Source organism: Mirounga leonina, unplaced genomic scaffold, assembly GCF_011800145.1.
Source record: "Mirounga leonina isolate KUSES-001 unplaced genomic scaffold, KU_Mleo_1.0 Mir_91, whole genome shotgun sequence".
NCBI classification, from domain to species: Eukaryota; Metazoa; Chordata; class Mammalia; order Carnivora; family Phocidae; genus Mirounga; species Mirounga leonina.
The window spans coordinates 32,822,263-32,840,632 of NW_023270839.1; the positions used below are offsets into that span (position 1 = coordinate 32,822,263).

Here is an 18,370-nt window from a genome sequence, read left to right on the forward strand (position 1 = left end):
TATGACGCAAACAGCTGAAAGACCCAAGAAGAGAGAGGCAGACAGACAGAAGCCTCCAGACATGCATAGACTTCAGCAGGATCCTAGATACTCAGAAATGGAAAGATCCCACTAATAATAGAATCTATCCATATCTCCTAGTATGCCCAGCAGCGTCCACGGGGTTTTATATGTATTATTCTGTGTATTTCTAGAACGACCCTCAAGTGGGTGGTATTATCCCCCTTGTCCTGTTCAGGACGCTGAAGCTCAGTGCAGTAAATAACTTGCACAAGGCCACGCAGCTAGGACACTGGATTCGCAGTTCCAACTTGGGTCTCTGCCATGGCCACGTTGCCATGGGAATGTCAACCCTCACACTTTCTCTTATCAGGGAAGGTCTTTGGAGGATATTTGTATTTTATCAGTCAAGGTTACCTGATGTGTGTACTATGTAACTGGGTTCCAGCCAAGAAGTTCCTGATTTTGCCCTCCAGATAGTCTTTTCCTTTTTCTCTGGGGTTGTTGGGCCCAACCGGCTGTTGACTGCGTAGAAGCTAGAAGGTAATAGCTTTAAGAAGCTGCCTCCTATCGGGATACTATTATTAGAACTACACTCCCTTTGGGATTTCTACTTGGCCACAGGTTGTTCTTTTCCTTCTCTTTAAGCATTAAAAATGATTGGTCTTTGTCCAAACATGAGATTATTATTTTATATAAAATGGTCTCTTCGGTCTGTGAGATTCTCAGAAATAACAAATACCTTAATAAGCCAGCGATATCCATTCCTTTGAGGAGACTGTCCCCTCCCTGTTTGCCTCCCAGGCTGTGGGAAGGCCTCTCAGGCTGGCTGTAGTGTTCATTTTCGTCACAAGGAGATAAAACAATGTCAAGTGTGACTCATGACTGGGAACTCCTCATTTGCTAGGATGGACACACAGGTCAGAGCACATTCCTGACGGTGCGGTCCCTTGCCTGCAAGGTAGGTAGGATGCCCTTGGCTCAGCGCTCAGCTATCCCTGGGTCAGCTGCTGCCCTCTGGCTGGAAGAAGAGGTTCAAAGCAAGAAGTTTTGGAAATAACTTGGCTTCTAGTTTGCATGTCATTTAGTTCATGTAATGGTCCACCTAAGTCGCATTGGCAGACCGGACAGGTGACCAGCTGCCCGTCCTGGCCTCCGGGGCCATGGGCTGGCTGTGGCGGGCTACCACCATCGGTTTGGATTTATGTTAAACTGTGTGTGTCTGCTGGTATTTCTTCGCTGAGAACCCTTCTTGACCAAAGGATTTTCTTCCTTTGCACAGATCAGTGTTTTGGAAGACCAGATGCTCCAGATCTTCTGACATAGACCCAATTCCAAATATTCTGTCTTCCCTCCTCCCTTCAAAACGTATTTATTGAGCATCTCTTTATGCTGAGTATTGGGGATAAAGCAGTGAATGCGGCAGGTCCAATCCCTGCGTTATGGAGCTTATCTCATGGAAGATCATATATTCTGGGAAATATGGTCTAGCTCTCCAGCAGCCGGAAAGCCCTTGCGGCAGGAATTTAGGTGAAGGTCCTTTTCTGTAGTTTCTCCTTCTCTCTAAGGCACTTTCCACTACATTCATCTCTGGGGAAAACAGCATGAGCCTGTAAGTTATTCTTCAGCTATGAGTACAGCCCAGGGAACAGTTTAACTGAGAGAGTCTCCGTATGTTTTTCTGATCCTGCCTGTTGTTAATTCCGCTGCATTTCACGTACGGGTTACGGGATGCCTTTCAGTCGGCTGGTACTTTTTCCCTTCTTTGGCGCTTTCTTTTCGTTTCGTGCATTTGTTAGGGCTTTGGTTTTCAAGGTAGTTTTGCCTCGTATTGTTTCATGCCCAGGAGGCTCTTTGTAGGCCTAGTACATTTTTAAGAATTTGATGTTTTAATACCAACCAAGCAGCATTAGAAAGAAGTTTAAAAAAAAAAACAAACCCAACTTTTTTTTTTTTTAATTTTATTATGTTATGTTAGTCACCATACAATACATCATTAGTTTTTGATGTAGTGATCCACGATCCATTGTTTTCGTATAACACCCAGTGCTCCATGCAGTACGTGCCCTCCTTAATACCCATCACTGGGCTAACCAATCCCCTTCCCCCCTCCCCTCTAAAACCCTGTTTGTTTCTCAGAGTCCATAGTCTCTCATGGTTCATCTCTCTCTCCAACCCCCCCCCCATTTTTCCCTTCCTTCTCCTAGTGTCCTCCATGCTATTCCTTATGTTCCGCAAATAAGTGAAACCGTATGATAATTGACTTTCTCTGCTTGACTTATTTCACTTAGCATAATCTCCTCCAGTCCCATCCATGTTGATGTAAAAGTTGGGTATTCATCCTTTCTGATGGCTGAGTAATATTCCATTGTATATATGGACCACATCTTCTTTATCCATTTGTCTGATGAAGGGCATCTCGGCTCTTTCCACAGTTTGGCTATTGCAGACATTGCTGCTATGAACATTGGGGTGCATATGGTCCTTCTTTTCACTACATCTGTGTCTTTGGGGTAAATACCCAGTAGTGCAATTGCTGGGTCATAGGGTAGCTCTATTTATAAATTTTTGAGGAACCTCCACACTGTTTTCCAAAGTGGCTGTACCAACTTGCATTCCCACCAACAGTGTAAGAGAAAAACCCCAACTTTTAATTACATAGAATTTTAAACATATACAAAAGGAGACTGAATGGTGTGATGAATCACTGACCCTTCACCCAGCCCCAGAGCCCTCAACCCAGGCTCAGTCCTGCCCGGTCTGTACTCTCATCCGCTTCCTCCACCCTGTATCCCAGATATCGTAAATATTTAAGCATGTTTCTCTGAAAGATAAAGGCTATCTCTTAATACAATCACAATGCTGTTATCATGCCTGAAAAACTAATATTTATCTTATAGGGAGATATTTTAAAGGACCTGAGAGGAAAAATATTCTGCCACAGATACTGTGCTAAACATGTCAACTCTTTTTTCTGTTTTTTTCTGTGTTCTCCAGTTTTTCACCAAAAGCATACTGACATTTTGTCAGAACGATAGCAGTCTTGGGCTCCTTTGCAACTCCTCTGGGTAGAGATTTTATGACCGGGGCAAACATCAGCTCCCTGTTCCTCCATCTAAGAAGAGCAGAGGATGTTCCCTTCAGCTGGACCATATTTACATGATCTGGGAAAGTCCCCGGAATTTCTTCTAACTTCTAAAGCTCCCTCTCCATTTAGCAAATATTTATTGAGAAATTCATTGTCAGTCACTTAGGTGTCAGAGACTGTGATGGAAAAGAAGACCAATAAGGCCCGGTGGATGGGTGAGCAGGCCTTCCATATAGGATGATACTAATAGTCACTGTGTTATGGTTGTGGTGAAGGTGTAGGGACCTAACCAGTCTGAGTGAAGATGTCCTTGAGGGAGAGACATTGCAGCCCAGCAGTGGGCACTGCACACAGAGGGAATGGCCCGTGTCATGCCATGTGACAAAAAGGAGGTTGATAAAGGAACAGAAAGGAGGTGGGGGGGGCCGGCGCAGAGGGGAAGATGGCGCCCAGGAGGCTGGACAGGAGCCTCCACATTCTGAGCCTGCCTCTTCCCAGTGGCCCCGACCACTGGGTCCGGGGCCCCGGCTCTTGGCTTCCCTGCCCCTGAGGTCTGGGCTTCCACATGGAGATGTGAGATTCCGTTTCACTCCTGACTCGTAGCTATTGTGAAGGCTTTGTGGTCAAAGGGAAGAGCTTAGATTTGGGAAGATGTACTCAGGCACTTGAATGTCGCCACCTTGGGAGAACTAATAATATTTATGTGGTAGGGTTTCGGTGGGGATTAAAGAAGAGGCTGTGTAATAAAAGAGACAACCAGTATTTGTCCCCTGCTCGCTCTTCATAAACAGTGCCGCAGCTGCTCACGCTGCCTCGGGAACCCTCTCGGCGTGGAGCGGCCCGGGAGGACGGCCCTGCTCCTGACCAGAGTCCTGGGCCGGGCCCCTCTCTGGGCTCTATTATTTATCCTTGGCTTTGTAGTAATTTTTTAGTTTTTTGAAAACTGAAATGAAAGTTATTCATTCAAAAATAACACCCCCCCCCTTTTTTTTTCTGGCTAAAAATCAGACCTACAGAAGCATAAGGGGAAAAAGAATGAAATCCCGTTTCAACTGAGGCCACTGGTATTAAAAGTCTGGATTCCGTCCTTCTAGATGTTTTATGCACACAAACATACATTTTATTTATTTTTTTAAAGATTTTATTTGTTTGACAGAGAAAGACACAGCGAGAGCAGGAACACAAGCAGGGGGAGTGGGGGAAGGAGAAGCAGGCTTCCCGCCGAGCAGGGAGCCCGATGCGGGGCTCGATCCCAGGACCCTGGGATCATGACCTGAGCTGAAGGCAGACGCTTAACGACTGAGCCACCCAGGCGCCCCACAAACATACATTTTAAAAACAAAACCCAAGAATATGGAAATGACCGGTTTTCACTTCACAGACCTTCGATGTCTTTCCACGCGTAACTGTTAGAGCCACCACATCTAGAGCTGTGTTTCTCACACCTCGTTGTGTTGTCTGTGACATTGTGTGTGTCCTCCTCCACGGGTGCTGGTCCTCATCCCTCCGCTGGGCAGGGAGGCACAGCCCTCTGTATGCGGCCACCTGAGTGTTTTCCTGAAAGCCGGTCCATCTGGGACAGACTTGACTTGCAGAAAAGCCTTTCAGCCAAGCCTCCTGTCCTCAGCAGCTTGTTTTTCAGGAACTGGGTGGAGACTGACTGAAAGAGCATGCTTTTGTTGCCTGGTATGTGGGGAGTTGCAGTAGAGCTTTTCCTCTTCCTAATTATATGTCTGGGAAACTGGGGGTCTGGAATCCCAGCTTGTCACTCCACCAAGGGCCATGGAACAGCCTCTCCGCCTAAATTTGTATACAAATTTCAAGAGTTGCCTTAATGCCTGTGGGAGCCAAGCACCAAGGACGCGAGCGGAATCATTTTCTGGAAGCAGATACAGAGTGTCACAACCCGTCATATCCCATCTCTTGCCAAATATGTACCGAAGGGTGGGAAGCAATGGATGTTTCGTTTTCTAGTTTTTTGTTTTTTTGTTTTTTTTTAAAGCTCCCATCCTAGACAGACAGACAATACAAATGGGTATAAAGAAAGAATTGAAAGATGTTCTGATACCCAGTACCCCTGCCCCGCCATGCTGTCCCCTCCTTAGAGGTCATTACTATTAATAATTTGTCATGTATCTTTTTAGACCCTTCTCTGACAAACTTTTTTTTTTATTCTTATGTTAATCCCCATACATTACATCATTAGTTTTAGATGAAGTGTTCCATGATTCATTGTTTGTGCATAACACCCAGTGCTCCATGCAGAATGTGCCCTCCTCAATACCCACCACCAGGCTAACCCATCCTCCCACCCCCCTCCCCTCTAGAACCCTGTTTGTTTTTCAGAGTCCCTCATCTCTCATGGTTCGTCTACCCCTCCGATTTCCCCCGCTTCATTCTTCCCCTCCCGCTACCTTCTTCTTCTTCTTTTTTTCTCTGACAAACTTTAAATGAATGGGATCATAAAGTTTTTATTCTGCCCAAATGAATGATTTTAAAATGCAAATTACGATTTTGTATGCCAAAAATATTTTGCAGGTGCATGATTTATGCAATGGTGGTTTAAAAATTAGTGGGAGGGCACCTGCGTGGCTCATTTGGTTGGGCATCCGACTCCTGATTTCAGTTCAGGTTGTGATCTCGGGGTTGTGGAATCGAGCCCTGAGTTCGGCTCCGCACAGAGTCTGCTTGAGAATCTCTCCCTCTCCTTCTGTCCCTCCCTCACTCATGTTTCCCCCCGCTCCAAATAAATAAATGAAATCTTAAAAAAATAAAAAATTAGTGGGAGAGCAGAGTTGCCATTATGGAATTCAGGCTTCTGTACTGTGATTATCAAGGTACCAGGGTCAGCCCCAGGGGAGACTGGATGTAGGTTGGTTTGTCTATGAAGTCTCAGTCCCTGGTTTTGTCCTGCCCTTCCTTCTCCCTCATGGGGGCTCTTACTCTGGCCTCCTGCACCTAACAAAGCCTGTAGTATGGGGAGGTATACTTCGTGTCAGAGAATCGGCCTTGAATCTGGGTATGTGGCTGGAAGCAAGTTATTTAACCTCTCTGAACTTTGGTTTTCTCAGCTATCAAATGGAGAGGCTCATCGCTCTGTCCCAGAGTGGTCGTAAAGATTCAGCGTGCTAAGGAACGTATCTGGCTTATGGTAGAAGCTGAACAAATCTTAATTTCCCTTTCTCGGGCTTCTTGAGCCTTCATTCTATAAAGGTGTGTTAGGACTTGGACATATTACCCCTTCCCAAGGGCGTTTGCATTTCAACACTGATCAAAGCTTTAGGTGAAGGAATTAAGGTGCTGGAAGGATCTTTTGCCTGGCTTTTCAGAAATATTTCATGAATGGTCACAACAGGTTGTGTACTCATCCCCCCACCCTCCTTTGCTCAGAGCTGGTCCAGGGTCAGTCCTACCCTCAGGGGACAATTTGACTGCCAGAGGGCAGCCAGCATTCTTCCCCCAGTATCTCAACCTCATGCATTTCAAGGGTTGTATTTAGCGATGAGATTGAAGGTATCCAGAGGAACTGATATCACGGGGAAAAGCAGCATTACCAGGATATGAGGACTGTGAGAGTGCAGACACTTGCTCTTGTCCCGAGGGGATAACACAGGTCCATCTGGCACCTTCGTGAGAATGAGAAGGGCGCCCGTCCAGGCCGGAGGGGCCCTGCAGAGGCACTCTTAGGTGGGTGGATAGGGCTTCAGTAGAAATTTGAGAAAGATGCCCTTCCTCTAGGGCAAAGCTGGCCCAGCCCAGGCCAGTTAACAAGCGGGAGAAGGGTGAGCGGCTGGGTCTCCTCCGGCCTCTCCTTGCCACCCGGCTCCTCAGTGCCCGCACAGCCCGCATGCCCATACCCAGTGCACCCCTTCTCAAAGCTGCTCCCATGAGGCCTAAACAGTCATTATTCTTTCCTCTTTTCTCCCTTCCTGAAGCACCCTGACCTAAGCAATGGGGAGCCAACCAGGAAACTTCCTCAGGGTGTTGTCTACGGCGTGGTGCGGAGATCGGATCCAAATGAGCAGAAAGAAATGGTGGTGTATGGGTGGTCCACCAACCAGCTGAAAGAAGAGATGAACTACATCAGAGATGTGAGTCATTTAAGGATGTTTGTTTGTTTTGTTTATACTCCTTTTGTAGCATGTGAGACGGTGGAGTGAATGTAATAAGGCCTTTTGGAAGAATTCCTAGCGTGACCATTTTGGATGGAAATGTTTCTGCATATCTTCACGGTAATGTTAAAGGTGCAGATGTAATTCTGCAGTGAGGTCTAGAGTGAACTGCTGGAGGTGACTAAGTAGGGATGCTCAGGAGACCAAATAACTCCCATCTTTCGTGTATAATATGGGGGCTTTTAAGTGATCTTTGCTTATTATGTTGGACACTCCATTCCCAGCACATGAGTTTCAAAAACTGTATACATTTGGTTGCTTTTGGCTGTAAGGAACAGAGAAGCCAACTCAGAAAGGAAATTTGTCTCGTGTGGGGATACGTGTAGGGGTAGGTAGGCTCTGACCAGGGCATGTCCAGGCTCCAGTCCTACTTGTCTGAGTTTCCCTTGGTTCTGGCCTTCAGCTTCAGGCTTGTGGCATCATCTGAAAATATCATGGTGTCTTGAGGAAGAAAAGAGGCCACTCATCTCTGGTTTCTTTTTAGAGGCCCTTTATTAGGCTTCTCCTCATGTCTCATTGGCCAGGGTTGGGTCACATGCCCATTCCCAATCCATCCCTGGATGGATCCCCTGGAGAGGGGAGTGAAATTGATTATGGTTGGTTCAGACCAATCAGTTATGTTGAAACAGATGCTGAGAAGTCAAACAGAGTAGACACTGTCCATCTCAGGCCAATCAATGTCATTTCTTTGTGTTTAATATTACATTTCTTAATTTTTTAATTACACACTTTTTTCAAAGAAATTTGGAAAATATAAAAATGTATAATAAGAAAATAAAACCATCCATAATTCCATCATTTAATTAGAACTGTGGTTAAGGAACATTTCCTTCTAAATTTTTTTATTTCTTTTCATCTGTGTCTCCATCCATCCATCCATCCATCCATCCATCCATCCATCCATCCATCTCCATTCCTTTTTAGTTCTTTGGCCTCCCAATGCCTTTGTTGACCAAATCAGTGTGATTAGATGGAGAGGGAATGAGTTTCTCTGACACTGATGGGCCCTGAGCACCAGCCTGTGGACTAGAAAGTGCTCATGAGAAGCAGAACAGTGTGGGGCAGTGGGGTATCCCCTGGACCTCGGTTCAGTGTCCATCTCTGTGTTTGGCCCAGCCAAGCTTTTGTTCTCCCCGGGCTTCAGTTTTTTCCTGTATAGATTGTGGAGGTTGGGAGGGGCCCCCTGAAGTCAAAACTGCCAGCTTTTTATTTGGAGTGTTTGCAGAGAAGACACAAAGTCATGTTGTCAGCTTTCGTATGGATTTTTTAAAAGAACATTTCTTATCAAATATTAAAAATAATAAATATTTTGAGCACCTTCTTTCATGAGTCTTGAAAGATTTGGATACTTACATAATTAAAAAGGAATAAACATCTTGTCTTAATTGAAAATAATAATGATAAATGCTTAACAGAGAAAATGAAGGAAAACCAAAAAAGGTACACAAAAGCACAGGACAAGTGTGACAGCCATCAGCCTCAAATCCCCAGTCATCCTACTCTGCAAATATTATTTTTAATCATTTTTCCTATATAGAAGCAACTTGAACATTCCTAGTCTCCCCTGTTTTTCTCGTGGAAACACTTAGTCCCTTCTCATATGTCTTAGATAACATGGTACTGCTTTAGAGGTAAACCTTTGAAGCAGAGCCGAGAGTCGCCAGTTGCCCAAGACACAAACAGCAGGTGGAGGCTGGTTGTGAACCAGGGATGACATGTGCCTAGGACACAGGGGTGGTTCTGACCTGAATTACCAGCCTCCACTGGGACCTGCAACTTAAAGTTAATTTCCAGGTCCCACCTCCTATAGGTGACTTCAGATCCATCCCTGGCCTGCTTATCCCTAAGCACGTTTAGGGGATTATTGGTTCTCTCTTGCCATGAGTGACTCTGGCCCGGCTGGTTTCCTGAAGTATTTGCCACCCGCTTGAGAGCCGGCCCACTGCGCCCTGGTGAGCAGCAGGGGCACCAACTCAGGGCCACGGTGAAAGCCATTCTGTCTGCCCAGAGTGAAGAGTTGTGTTTTGGGCCTCATTTTCCCAAAATGTTTGTAGATAACAGCACAAAAGTAGACTCTGTTATCAGAATTCGTTTAGGGAAAGCTTGGCACCTTAACTTAGACCCCGCTGCCGAAATCTTCACCAAGATGCAGTCAGCCCTTAATAAACATGCAGTCTGATTTAAAACCATGTGCTGGCTATGCACATACAGCTTCAGGGTGAAGTCTCTGCCCCTCCCATGCTGTCCCCTACATACCCCTTATCCCAACCAACTGCTGCCTTCCAGCCCTTTCTGCGGTGGAAGTTCTGGAGCTCTCTGCAGAGGGCTCCCTTGATCCTTCTTTTCTATTTGAGGACCGCTGAGCTCTCCACCAGAGGGGCAGCAGAAGGGAGGAGATAGGGTCAAGGTTTTTTTTGTTTTTATTCATAAAATTTTTAAGGACCTGGTTCCTCCTTCAGAAGCGCTACTATAGAGGGACTTCATCAGTGGTTGTGTGGACAGGTGTCTAGGGCATCACCCTGACCTTCGTTATACTTCGTGCCTTGTGTGTTATTGGTGATTATCGAGGAACTAATGTTCAAATTTATGGTCTCTCTAAGCTCATACTTCCCTGCTGCATATTCCAGATATTTCATTGCTCTTTGGTAGTCAGAGCAGAGAAAGGGAAAATTAGAGGTTGCTTTTTGGTTCTCCTAGCCACCTGTTTATAGAATCGACTTGTTATAAATTTTCAACTTATAAGAATGCATGATAGGGGCGCCTGGGTGGCTCAGTCGTTAAGCGTCTGCCTTCAGCTCAGGTCATGATCCCAGGGTCCTGGGATCGAGCCCCGCATCGGGCTCCCTGCTCTGCGGGAAGCCTGCTTCTCCCTCTCCCACTCCCCCTGCTTGTGTTCCCTCTCTCGCTGTGTCTCTCTCTGTCAAATAAATAAATAAATAAATAAATAATAAAAAAAGAATGCATGATAGGAAAAGGGGTAAGTCTTGCCTGAATGTGTTTTGATAGGTGATAGCTGAATTTCAACAAACCATTTTTTCTTCAGAGCTTATTATTTGGATAATTAACCTTTGTTAATAATTATAATAATATATAATCATAACGCGTATTTATTATTATTGGTATTATTTGGATAATTCTCTTAGCTTCTAACTAGATATTAGGAGTGATTTTCTCCCTTAATCTCCCAAACTGTCATGTTCTTTTTTTTTTTTTTTTTAAAGATTTATTTATTTATTTGTCAGAGAGAGAGCGAGAGAGCACAAGCAGGGGGAGCGGCAGGCAGAGGGAGAAGCAGGCTCCTTTCCTAGCAAGGAGCCCAGTGCAGGCCTCGATCCCAGGACTCTGGGATCATGACCTGAGTCGAAGGCAGACGCTTAACTGACTGAGCCACCCAGGCGTCCCCCAAACTGTCATGTTCTTAAAATTGTTTTTTTGTGGGGCCCTCCTGTCATTTGGGTTTCAGCAAACCTCACATGAAAATGTTATAGCTTGATCTCTAACTAGCATCTTTGTGGGCTGCAGGTGAGAGCCACTTTGGAAAAAGTAAGGAAGCGAATGTATGGAGACTATGACGAAATGAGACAGAAGATTCGACAGCTCACCCAGGAATTGTCAGTAAGTGAATATCTCAGTGACTTGGGAATATGGAGGGGTGGTAGGGCTTAGTACTCCCTCTGAGTGGCTGGTGCCTGAACATATTTGAGTTTATGATGTTCTTTGCGAGTGGAATCATATTTTAAATGAACTGAGGGAATTTTATCACAGAATTAAGTTTATTATTTAAAGGGATGTTTTTGTGGCAAGAATAATCTTTACATTCAAAGCATTCCCTCCACAGTCAGGGATAAGACGATGAAGCCAGCTATCATCGTTACGATTTACGATTGTACCTGAGAGACTAGCCAATGGAATTAAACAAGAGAAATGAATTTAGAGGTATAAAAACTGGACAGGTAAATGTAAAACTGTCACTGTTACAAACTATATGATTATATACCCACAAGTGAACCAGTGAAAAATAAAAAACAACTATAAAAACAACTTGGTAAGGTAGCAGGGTAAAAAAATTAGTAGATACAAACAAGTAGATTTCAGTATATGAAAAACAACTGGTAAGAAGAAATAAGAGCAACAGAAAACTACCAAATATCTAGGAGTAAACTGTACCAAGAGGAAAGACATACCATATGCTTAGACAGGAAGCGCCAACTTCGTAAGACGTCAGTACTATTCAGGTTAATGTATGAATGTAATGTAACCCCATAAAAATACCAACAGATTTTTACGTTGTTTCTACAACTGGACTAGATGATTCCAAAGTATACTGAAAATAAATATGAAGAGTTGAGGAAATTCTGGGAAAAAAAATGCAATGAGGAAGACTAGCTCTATTCATATTACAAGAAACTGAGAGAGCCTCAAAGATTAGGACAGTATCATATTGACACATAAATAAATAAGCATCCATGAAAAAAGCCCAGAAATGTACACCAATATATGATAAATGTAGCAACTCAAATAAAGGGAGGGAAATGGACAAGTCAGTATATGCTGAGGGGACAACTTATATGCTATCATGACAGACGTATATCTGGATGAATTCCAAAGAGATCAAAGACTTAAATTCTGAAGATAATATTTAAAAGTGCCAGAAGAAAACCTGTGTGAGTTCTTTTATACTCTTGGGATGGGGAAGGCTTTTTGTTACTCTGACATGAAATCCCAAAACCGCAAAAGAAAAGTTTCATAACTTTGACCACACTGAAATAAAATATGTGTTTTGGCAAAAACACCAAAGTCCAATGAGAAACCTAGCAAAAATGATTGCCCTTCATATCCTAGATAACAGGCTAATTTTCTGAGTATTTAAAGAGTGTACAGACATCAAGAAGAAAAGGCCACAACTCATAAAAATAGGGAAGATATTTGTTATAGATAACTTTTAGTAAAAGAAGGATGAAGAGCTCTTAAATGTCTGACAGGATGCTCTGCCTCATTCTCAGTAAGAGAAAGTCAATCAAACCATCCTGAGATGTAATTTTTACCTATGAGACTGGCATCCCTGTAGGAGCGGACAAGACACAATTAGCAGTGCTGTGGAGAACAGGCAGTTTGCTGGATAGGATGTAATTCTGAATCCCTCTGAGGGTGAGCAGTTTGGCAGTATCTACAAAATTGCAAAGGCCTCTATCTTGTGACTTAGCAATTCTGTTCTGAAGAATGTATTCTGTAAACTCTCACATGTGAAATGACGTATGTATGAGCTTAGTTATCACAGCATTGTTTGCAATAGTAACAAGATTGGAGACCTAAATGTCCATCAAGAAGGGGAAAGTAAGGGGCGCCTGGGTGGCTCAGTCGTTAAGTGTCTGCCTTTGGCTCAGGTCTTGATCCCAGGGTCCTGGGATCGAGCCCCACATCGGGCTCCCTGCTCAGCGGGAAGCCTGCTTCTCCCTCTCCCACTCCCCCTGCTTGTGTTTCCTCTCTTGCTGAGTCTCTCTCTGTCAAATAAAAAAAAAAATCTTAAAAAAAAAGGGGAAAGTAAAATAAATTACCACTCTACAATAGAATACACAGAATTAAAAAAAAAAAAAAAAAGAAGGGGGCGCCCGGGTAGCTCAGTCAGCTGAGCATTAGACTCTTGATTTCTGCTCAGGTCATGATCTCAGAGCTGTGGGATCGAGCCCTGCGTCAGGCTCTGCGCTGTGTATGGAGTGTGCTTAAGGCTTAAGTCTCTCTCCCTTTGCCCTCCCCCCCGCCCCCCCATTCTCGCTTTAAAAATAAATAAATAAATCTTAAAAAAATGAGGGAGGGGGAGGGGGAGGGGGAGGAGGAGGGAATGGGAGAGGGGGAGGTAAGAATAAAAAGAGCAAGTAAGCTCCTCAGAAAGAGATACGGAAAGATTTCAAAGATACAGAGTAGATGGTAAAAAAAAAAAAAAAAAGGAAGATACAAGGAAATATGTACAGTGAGCTACCACTTGTGTAAAACAGGAGGGGAAAATAAGTATGGTTAGATAGTTCTGTGGATGCAAAAGTAGTTACTAGAAGGATAATCAAGAAACCAATTAACCGTGATTCTTAGTTGAGGGGCAGAGCGGGCCAGGTGGTACCTGAGCGGATGGGACACGAGTGATTGATTTATTTTAGTGTCTACCTTTTATATTTTGTAAATGTTTGAACTACGTGAAGGTATTACTTTCAAATTTAAGAAAAAATAACATTCCTCTGGTTTAAACAAGCTAATGCCCATGAGGAAAGAAAATTTTTTTTATACTTGTGATTCATAATGTTGAAGAAAAAAAAGTGCACGTATATATGACACACTTTCCATAAAGGTGAGTATCTGCAGGAAGGAAGCACGGCTGAACAGTCGTGCCTTAGAGTTTGGCGCGTGGCTTGGCTGGGAGATGACCCGCTGAAGAGCGAGCCACGGCCTTGATTACAGGGGTGCGGGCGGATAAACGCGCCACGGCCGCCCAGCCCGTTCCCACGGGCCCGCGGGGACAGGTCCCCCCCCACAGGCCACCGCCCGTTCCGTGGGCCCCCACACCCCACAGGCGTCCACCCGTGAGCCTACCCCGCGCCCTTACCCCTACTTCCCCGGCCTCCGGCTGCGGTATGGCCGGCCCTTCTTGCACGTCTGGCGTGACCCCGCTGGAACTCTCGCTGCTGAACGCGTCTCCGACGTGCTGCACATGCACGCCTGGCAGGGACCACACAAGGGCGCAGCAGCCCCAGGACGCGCTGGAGAAGGGTGGGAGCCGCCCGCGTGTTCTTTCTGTGGTGAGTAGGAAGAGCAGACTGGCAGGAGAAGATGTTCCAGCTGGGTCCTAGGCGCAGCAGCGCCCCTTCTCAGCTGCTGGTGCGCAAATCCCTGACCTCCTCGGATTCGGTTCCCTCCACCATATAAAGCGGGGTGTTCTGGCTGCCGCATGCATGGTGAGGACCAAGCGAGGCCCTGCGGGGGGACATGTGAAGGAAGAGGGTTCATGTCTTTCCCCTCTCTGGGTCATGCCGATGTTGACTTTGTAACCTTAAGCTCTACTTGAACTATCAGGAGAAGGTTCTAGCCTAACCGAAGCTTGTTGCGGGTATATATGGTTTTGTGTAACTACCTCATCCTCTGCCCAGGCTTCCCAGGCTCGGCAGGAGTATCTCGAGAATCACATCCAGACACAGTCGTCGGCCCTGGACAGTTTTAATGCCACGAACTCAGCCTTAACGTCGGACTCCATCGGCCTGCAGGTACTCATCTGCTCACCGTTAGCCCGGGGCCCTCTGTTGCGGGGCAGGCACGCCTCACCAGGTGTGGGCCCTGTGCGTTTGTAGAAAAGCAAGTCACGGGATGTCTTCAGATCATTATGCGAGATCCTTCAGGCACGGTCACAGTAAAGACCCCGCCAGGACGTGAAGGGAGTGAAAGGAAGTGCTTCCAAGAGGAGGCTCTTAACCTTTGAGTTGAATTTGTTTTTGCCTTTGTTAAAACGCGAGTTTAGATCCTGAGCTCCATGCTAGAGGTGGCCCTTTCTCCAGCAGGTACCCGAGTGGGTCTTAAGTGTCAGTGCCTAGAACTGCACATCAGCCCCTGCTCCTTGCAGCCCCGGTTTCAGGAAGCCCCACCCAGGCACAGGAAAGACAGACTTAATCACAGGCGGTCTGTAGTCACGCGTGGCCAGGAGCTCCCAGGGGCTGTGAAGCACGTTTGCCTAACTTAGAAATTATTTCGCAAGAAAAGAAATCCTACGCGAGCCGACAGGGAAGCAGAGAGACTCAGGATCCTCCAGATGTGTGTTGTCAATCCGCTTCCACTTCCGGAGGATTGCTCTCGTGCGTAATCTGATTTGCTGGGAGGTCACCAGGCCAGTGCCACCTGCTGTCACCTTCCAGCCGAGTCCTGCATCTCCTATGCAAATTAACCTGAAAGTGTTCAGGACAGAGTGTTAACATTCACCAGAAACCGCTTCCTTGGCTTTAGTTTCCAGATTTAACAATCGTTTCTGCCTCGCCTCCAAGTTCATTTGGTTCTTACCTTTTTACCCTCCTCTTAAAGGTCCCACGGCTATTACTGTCCTTCCCTGTTCTACGTAAATGACTTGTCAGATAAACAGATTTTCATGTTGGGATCATCCCCTTCCCCATGGACCTAAGGTCCAGTAACAGCTGGTAGAGCAGCACTGCCAACCACAGAGTGGGCGCCGCAGGGAGCCCCGGTGGCTGGGAGGCCACTTCTGGTGGGGTCTCGGAGCCTCACCCTTTTCCTGGTCCTTCTTAGTACACGCCCGGTTTCCCCTGGCCTCAGGCCTGGCCCTGCTCTGGGTCTGGTTTAGTCAGTAGCCTTGGCTTTCCCTTCCTCCTGCCATCCAGAGGGGTTGGCCAGGTCCCTTTCCTTCTCTCTGGAGCATCTTCTCACTCCCGGCTAACTGGGAGATGCCGCACCTCCCCTGAGCTCAGACCTGGTTGGTACGGGTACTGACTTTCTGGTTTTTCTTCCCCACCATTACTTCCGATCTGCCATCCCACTGGCGCCCCAGGCCGTGAGGTCAGTGTTAGAACAGGGTCAGCGGTGACCCAGGTACCCTGACTGGTTCCTAGTTATGGTCCAGCCTCTTGGCGCAGACCGAGGAGCTTTATCATGAAAAGATTAAAAACTATTGTTAAAAAGAAGAAGAAGGAGAAAAAGGAGAAAAGAAAGGCACCATATCACAGCCAGGAAATTCAAGTGAGTCTGAAGATAGTTGGTTTCTTAATTCTGCAAGGTCCTGACCTCTCCCGTTGCCCAGACGGTCCCATGTTCATTATTATTGACCATGAGACCAGACCCTTGGTTTGATTTCAAAGAATGTCAGAACGGGAAGGAACTGCTGATCTCCAGTCCCCTTGTTTTATGGATCAACAAGCTGAGGCCAGCAGAGAGAAATGACTGGAACGAGGTGTCTAGCTTCTAGCTAGTAGCAGAGCCAGGGTTAGAACTCTGGTCTCTGGGTCCAGATGTAGGCTCATGAGCACAAGAGTTGTATCTGTAAAGCCAGTGGGCCTTGGAGGGGGGTGGTGGGGCCAGGTGGTTTCTAAAGCCCCTTGCAGCTCAAATATTTTCTGATTCTGTGCTTCCAAATGGCTTCTGTATATTCTTTAATATCAGTGTACCTCCATCAAAAGTCTTTTCTCCTGATTCAAGGAGGTTTTTTTATCCAAAGGGGAGGCTAAGGACTTGAGGAAGCTTCAGGGACTGATCATCTACAAAGAGGACAAAGGTGTTAGAAAATGGGTCCAACACCAGCGTTTCCACGTCTAACTGAAAGTTGAGCGCGACCTGGGGAGGTGGTAGATATGGTGCCCATATCCTGGTGCCCAGTGGTGAGAATTCGGGTTATGGAGGCCATTCTCTGTACGAGGAGTTAACCAAGTAGAACCCAAAGCATTAACTAAACACCAGTATGTATTTAATCGTTCTTGCTCCGGTGGGTGGCCTGGAGCAGTAATCAACAGGCTTCTGACGCTTGGCAGGCACCCGAGTCACCAGCCTCTGCTCCTGGTGCTCCTTCGTCGCCACTGTGCTCTGCGAGGGGAGGGTGACGCCCTTGCGGCCATACCAGCACCTCAGCCGTGCTGACAGGCAGGCCACAAACACAGCAGTGACGGCCCCTTTAAGGAAGAAGGGCAGTATCTCCATTCTCCAAAACACGTTTTGTTTTTCGATTTTGTTGTGGGAATTTGAAAGATACAGAAGACACAGGGAAGGAAACAGATATCCTCTGTAATCCTCCCACATAGCGATAACCTATTATTTGGATTTTGGTGAAATCCATCCTAGTCTTTAAAAAAAGTTTCTCTGCATAAATACATTTGAACAAATGCTTATACATTTTCCTTCTCAAAATGGGATTTGTTCTAGCCTTACTATTTTCCCAAAACCCAATTTTTTTCTATGTGAAATGATGCATTATGAACATTTTTCCTTGGAAAGACTCCATTTTAGGCCGTTTCCGTCCATCCTAAGCAGTGGGCAGAGGCTCGCTGGGTGGGCAGAGCCTTGCTGACCTCTTGCCCACGGCTGGGGGGATCCTCAGCCCCCCAGACACCAGCGTCCCGGCTTGCAGCTGCCGGGGCCTGACCTCTCTCTCAGTGGTTAATGGCAAAGGGATGTCCCGGTGCATGCCTCTGGCCATGTTTACTCACTTTGCCGGATCTGGTTTTGATTTCTTTTTCGTGTCCCTAGAAAACCCTGGTGGATGTTACTTTGGAAAATAGCAGCATTAAGGATCAAATGAGAGATCTGCAGCAGACCTACGAAGCATCCATGGGCCAGCTGCAGGAAAAGCAGAGGCAGCTGGAGGTGGCGCAAGTTGAAAACCAGCTGCTGAAAATGAAGGTAAAGTGGGGGAGCTCTGATGTCCCCCTGACCCTTCTCTTCTTTCCCGTTTCTCCTCTTTCTTCCCATCTTCGGTAATTCCATCTCCTTTCCCACATTTTTGTGGCCAACTCCACAGGGCCGGGCTTGAGGGCACTGAGGGGGTTTCTGTGTTCGCTGCTGTCAGTCTAGATTGGGGTGCCCCGTGAAGACCCCCAGCGGGCACTCCTGGCCCGGCCCCGGCAGCCTCAAGGGCTGCTGAGACCATCGTCAGGGCGCTGCTGTCTCATACTGAGAGGGCCCTGGGGGTGCCCACAGGCCTGGGACTTCAGAAGCTTCGCTATTTAGATTTTCTCTGACGTCTCGAGGTCTTTCTGTCTGGCGTGAGAAGAAAGAGCCTGAGAGCACGCAGGAAGAAGATCCGTGGGTGACCGAGGGCTCCGGGCAGTGTCCCTCTTGTCCACCAGGCTGTGCCTATTCCTCAGCGGGGCTTCTCCTGCCTTGGAGGTGTTAAGGCCCCTTCTGGATGTGAAGGCTGGATTGATCTCCTACCCCTGGTAGGAGCAGACCCCTGGGTGGCTCGTAGAAGGCACTCGGTAAATTACTTCCTGAATGAATTTGTTCGTACTTAAGTCTGTGGCTTTCCAATTGTGTTCAACACAGCATTAGGCAATCCTAGAGGGAGAGTACCTCCTAGGTAGTGTATCCACATAATCTATTGCTCAAACCAGAATACGTTTGGGAGTGAAAGATGGTGCTA

The 18,370-nt window shown here is 46.4% G+C and overlaps 1 protein-coding gene across 3 annotated transcripts in view; it reads left to right on the forward strand.

Annotated features, from left to right (window-relative positions):
• MYZAP (myocardial zonula adherens protein) overlaps window positions 1-18,370 on the forward strand; it is an 87,382-nt gene that overhangs the window by 18,385 nt on the left and 50,627 nt on the right. For all 3 annotated transcript variants that reach the window (XM_034994173.1, XM_034994174.1, XM_034994175.1), the window contains exons 3-6: window positions 7,024-7,179; window positions 10,783-10,875; window positions 14,394-14,507; window positions 17,479-17,631. In XM_034994173.1, the coding sequence (XP_034850064.1) occupies window positions 7,024-7,179; window positions 10,783-10,875; window positions 14,394-14,507; window positions 17,479-17,631 (516 nt within the window). The remainder of the gene's footprint in view (window positions 1-7,023; window positions 7,180-10,782; window positions 10,876-14,393; window positions 14,508-17,478; window positions 17,632-18,370) is intronic.